The sequence below is a fragment of the Castor canadensis genome, chromosome X (assembly GCF_047511655.1).
Source record: "Castor canadensis chromosome X, mCasCan1.hap1v2, whole genome shotgun sequence".
Classification (NCBI taxonomy): Eukaryota; Metazoa; Chordata; class Mammalia; order Rodentia; family Castoridae; genus Castor; species Castor canadensis.
This window is the reverse complement of record NC_133405.1, coordinates 145,808,302-145,813,301: the sequence shown is the minus strand read 5'-3', so window position 1 is coordinate 145,813,301 and position 5,000 is coordinate 145,808,302. Positions and strand designations below refer to the sequence as shown.

The window sequence follows — 5,000 nt, the reverse complement described above, 5'->3', positions numbered from 1 at the left end:
GTAGGAGGACAGGAGCTGCAGGCCCCCCAAAAGTGACCCCACGAAATGCCTTTCAGTGGCCGTGGGACACTTTTTGTCACGGGGTTTTTTACTGAGATTGCACAGGGTTCTTTGGGGCATTTGCACACAGGCAAATAGCCTCTAGCAGTCCGCTAGCGCCCTGTGGGTTTGGGGTTCTGCGGGAACCCGCGGGTACGGGGTGCCAGCTGTGGGAGCTGCCATCCTCGCTCTGTCACCAAACTGTCACTTCAGACATCTGGGCTGATGCTCCCGGGTGCCGTGGGTTATGGGGGACACGAACCCCGAAACCTGTGTGCAGGGGAGGCGTGGGGCTGAGTGTCCATGAGGAAGGACAAGGGGGTGGCAGGGCCTAGGGGAGACAGACGGACAGACGGACACAGAGAAAGAGGGGAGAGAGACAGAGAGAGGGGGGAGGGACAGAGACAGACAGAGAGACAGAGAGACAGTGAAGGGGGAGAGACAGACAGACAAAGAGACACACACAGAGAAAGACATACAGACAAAGAGAGAGACACTGAGTGGGGGAGAGAGACAGAGAAACAGAGAGACAGACAGACAAACTGACAGAAAGACAGAGACAGGAGAGGAGAGGGAGACAGACAGACAGGCATGCAGGCAGGCAGACAGAGAGAGACACTGAAAATGGGAGAGAGACAGAGAGAGACAGACAGACAGATAGACAAAGAGACAGACACATAGAGAGTTATCCATAAAGAGAAGGAGAGAGAGCAACACACAGAGACACAGATAGTGAGTGAGAAAAGAGAGACAGACAGACATAAAGATGGAGAGAGAAAGAGAGAAATAGAAACAGAGACTGAGACACAGAGAGAGAAAAGAACGACATAGAGAGAGAACAGAGAGAAAGACAGAGAGAGAGAGAAGGAGAGGGGGGAAGAGAGGGAAGGGAGAAAGAAGGGGAGGAAAGAGAGAGGAGAGAGAGAGAGGAGAGAGAGGGAGAGAGAGGGAGAGAGGAGAGAGAGGGAGAGAGAGGGAGAGGAGAGAGAGGGGGAGAGAGAGGGGAGAGAGGAAGAGGGGGAGGGAGAGAAAGAGAGGGAGGGAGAGAGAGGAGAGAGAGGAGAGAGTGAGAGGAGAGAGAGGGAGAGGAGAGAGAGGGAGAGGAGAGAGAGGGAGAGAGGAAAGAGAGAGAGGAGAGAGAGGGAGAGAGGAAAGAGAGAGAGGAGAGAGAGGGAGAGAGAGGGAGAGAGAGGGAGAGGAGAGAGAGAGGGAGGGAGGGAGAGAGAGGGAGAGGAGAGAGAGGGAGAGAGGAAAGAGAGAGAGGAGAGAGAGGGAGAGAGAGGGAAGGAGACAGACTTCCCCCACAGCTAGCCTTGCCTTTGCCTCCCCCCTGCACCCCAGAATCCCCAGGGCCACGTGCAGCTCATGGGATGGATACACGCTCTGTGTCTGTCTGTCTGTCTGTCTGTCTGTCTGTCTCAGCTACCCCACCTCCCTCCACACACACTCACAGAATCAGAAAGCACAACCCCGGATTCGGTGAGGAGGGGACCGCGCTGCTGGTTTAACGGAGCAGAGTCTCGGTTTTCAGAGACCCCAACCTCAAAAACAGCCCCCGGGGCGGGGCTGGTGTCACCCGCACCCCACCCACTGCCGGTTAAGCCCTGGAGGTGACGAACTGACTTCTGCGCGTGACGATTTTGTGCGGTCAAGGCTCAGAGTCTGCACTCGGGGTCGTCTGCTTTCAGGAAGAGCCGGGTGTCGTAGCGCACGCCTGTAATCCCTGCCGCCCCGGGAAACAGGCGGGAGGGTGGCGAATTCAAAGTTACACTCCCCAGAGGAATATTGCTCAGCCATGAAAAGTACTGAAGCTTTCACATACGTGGGAGCAGCAAAATAAGGACACACAAAAGCCACTTGTCACTCCGGGTGGCTTCTCACTTCCCCTTCATCTGTCTCCACCCTAGGAAGGCTCCTCTGACCTCCCCTAAAGCAGGTCACAGGCATTAAAAAGCATCTGTAAGTCAGTCTAATACCCTGACACCAAGGTCACAGCAGAGGCAGGTGAAGAGCACAGGGAAGACAGTTCAATGCCATGGGGCAGACAGGTTAGGATCAAGGTCACAGCTGCCATCCCTGTGGGCTCCCGGGGGACTTTGTCACCGCTCAGACCTCCACGTGTGGTCTGTCTCCTGTGTCACCACCACACACACTGCACATGGGCAGCACTGGTTTGGGGTAAAAGAAGGTAAAAGCTGTCACATTCTTAGAAGTTTGACACAAACCTGAGACAGAGGCCAAAGTGATCCATTCACCGTGTCCCCAAAACCCTCCGTTTTCTTTTTTTTTTAACCGCTTTTGTTTTAACTAATTTTACCTAATATTTCTTTAAAAACACATCATTTTGTGAGAGCTTGGTTTTTTTCATTTTTTTGTCTTTTTCTTTTTCACTACAGCCTAATCTTCCACAGCTCGTGGGATTTGAACTCAGATCCCCAGAGAGTCAGAAGTCTCCAGGCATTCACTGAGTGACTTTTAGAGAGGAAAATCACCCTGATTGTCAGAAAAGAAACAGAAAATGAGAAAAAAAGGAAGAGATGATATCCAAAAGAAAGAAAAAAGGAGAATTCACAACTGCCAGCAGTCACCACATCACCAAGGTCTATCTTACCGTCACCGTCACCGAGGTCCCCAGAAGCCACTGCGTCGGCCGCCAGCAGGAGGATGGTCACCGAGGTGGCCCAGGGCAGGAGCAGGTGGCTCATGGCCACACGCAGGGAAGGGGACATGAGCCTGGGGACAGGGACAGTGGCTGGAACCGAGTTCACTGCATGACTAACGGACACACCAGTCCCTGTGGCTTTAAAACCCATGCAGGGGGAATTAGGGAAGTGATTATGGCAGGAAGCAGTCACATCTGATTAAGAGTGGTGATAATTGTCAGGGAGAGCGAGAGAGCAAGAGAGAGAGTGAGAGAGAGAGTGAGAGAGAGAGTGAGAGAGAGTGAAGGACAGGGGGAGAGAGACACAGACAGAGAGGGAGAGGGGGAGAGAGAGAAAGAGAGAAGGAGAGAGAGAGAGAGACAGAAAGAGAGAGAAAGAGAGAGAGAGAGAGAGAGAGAGAGAGACAGAAAGAGAGAGAAAGAGAGAGAGAGAGAGAGAGAGAGAGAGAGAGAGATAGGTGCAACATGGCAGCTCCAACCTGGTTCAGTTGGAGGGAGGAAGAGAGCAACAGAGATAAAAAGACAGAGAGAGAGAGGCAGACAGACAGACAGAAAGAGGGGTGCAAGCTGGAAGCCCTGTACCTGGTTTGATTGGAGGGAGAGAGAGAGAGAGAGAGAGAGATAGAGAGAGAGACTGAAGGAGGGTGAGATGGAGAGAGACCAAGAGAGAGAGAAGGAAAAGAAAGGAAAAAAGGAGAGACATAGAGACAGAGAGGGATGGACAGATAGAAAGACAGAGAAAAAGAGAGAGATAAAGGAAGGAACGACAAAGAGAGAGAGAGGGAGGAAGGGAAAGAGGCAAGAGAGAGAGGGTAGGAGAGAGAAAAGGAAAGGAAGGAAGCAGAAAGAGGAATGAGAGGGAGAGAGAGAGATGGAAGGAGAGACATGGACGGACAGACAGAAGAAAAGAAAAGGAAGGAAGGAGTGAGGCAAAGAGAGAGGAATGGGCAGATACAGAGAGAGGGAGACAGGGGGAGAAAGAGAGAGAGAGAGAGAGCGAGAGAGAGAGAGAGAGAGAGATTTGGGGACATTCTTCCATCTCCTACGTGGGATCAAGAGAGAGGGAGACAGGGGGAGAAAGAGAGAGAGAGCGAGAGAGAGAGAGAGAGAGAGAGAGAGAGATTTGGGGACATTCTTCCATCTCCTACGTGGGATGAGGACCTGGGCATCCCAACCCTGGGGAACTCCACCCCACTTGAAGCAGTGATGTAATCCCATCTCTCCATGGCCAAGATGCATGCTGGGAAATGGCACACAGGAAGTGATGACACCACAGGTCCCTGGAGTGACAGGTTGCATTAGGATGGGGCGGGCTAGACAGGGAAGAAGCAGCTTTGCACCTTTTTCGGTGCTGTATAGGTTTCCCCGGGCCATGATGGGAGTCCTCCCCTGGGCCAAGCTGGCAGATAGAAGTGGCTCATGTCTACACCTGGGGAGGTGAGAATCCTCAAAGAGTCCAAGTCAGAAGAGATGGACCCCACCTGGAGTCCTGACCCTGACACCCAAGGTGATGACAGCACAAGGTCATGTCACAAACAGACGGACAGGTGACAGAGCAGGTAGAAGATATGGGGTCCCCCAACAGCCCAGCAAATTCCTCCCCCCGACCTGCCAATATCTGAGCTCTGGGGAAACCCCACAAAGACTCCCAGACATCCCAGCTCCAAGATTTCACCTGACAAGTCTGGAAATGTCAAAGACAGTGTGGCAAAGTCCTATTAATGTCAGAAGTGCTGCATTTGGAATGGGCTCAGAGTCGGTGTCCCTATGGTAGGTAGAGTTCTATTTTCTTCTTAATGGCTCACTAATATTCCATTGTGTGCCTATACCACATTTTCCTTATTCATTCAACTATCAATAGACACCTGGACTGATTCATCTACATTTCAGATTTGGCAATATTTGCACAGATGTAATGAGAGATGTTGGGAGTGGGACTCGAGCCTAAATATGAAATTGATTTATGTTTCATTTGCATAGCCCACAGATGATGGTATACAAAGTTTTTCAAAACTGATGCATGAAAAGAAATGTTCCATGGCACGTAATATTCCACATCACTGGTGGTGCATAATATTCCACCTAATATAGGACACCTATGTATATATGGCAGATTGGTTTCAAGATCCCCCAACTCCCATGCATGCTCACTCCCTCATACAAAACAGGACAGGATTTGCACATCATCCATGCACAATGTACCCTACATTTGAAGTCCTCTGTGTATTATTTTCAGCACCTGTGCAATTAACTATTACTCTGTATTATGAGGGAGTAACGAGGAAAAACAATGCATGCT

At 51.1% G+C, this 5,000-nt stretch overlaps 1 protein-coding gene across 5 annotated transcripts in view; it reads right to left on the bottom strand.

Annotated features, from left to right (window-relative positions):
* Crlf2 (cytokine receptor like factor 2) overlaps window positions 1-5,000 on the bottom strand; it is a 33,972-nt gene that overhangs the window by 17,218 nt on the left and 11,754 nt on the right. For 2 of the 5 annotated variants that reach the window (XM_020167249.2, XM_074062640.1), the window contains one exon: window positions 2,651-2,772. The exons of 2 other annotated variants lie outside the window; for them this stretch is intronic. In XM_020167249.2, the coding sequence (XP_020022838.1) occupies window positions 2,651-2,768 (118 nt within the window). In that variant the 5' untranslated portion in view covers window positions 2,769-2,772. Of the gene's footprint in view, window positions 1-2,650; window positions 2,858-5,000 lie in introns of those variants that run through there. One more of the 5 variants, XM_074062639.1, reaches the window with a different exon arrangement.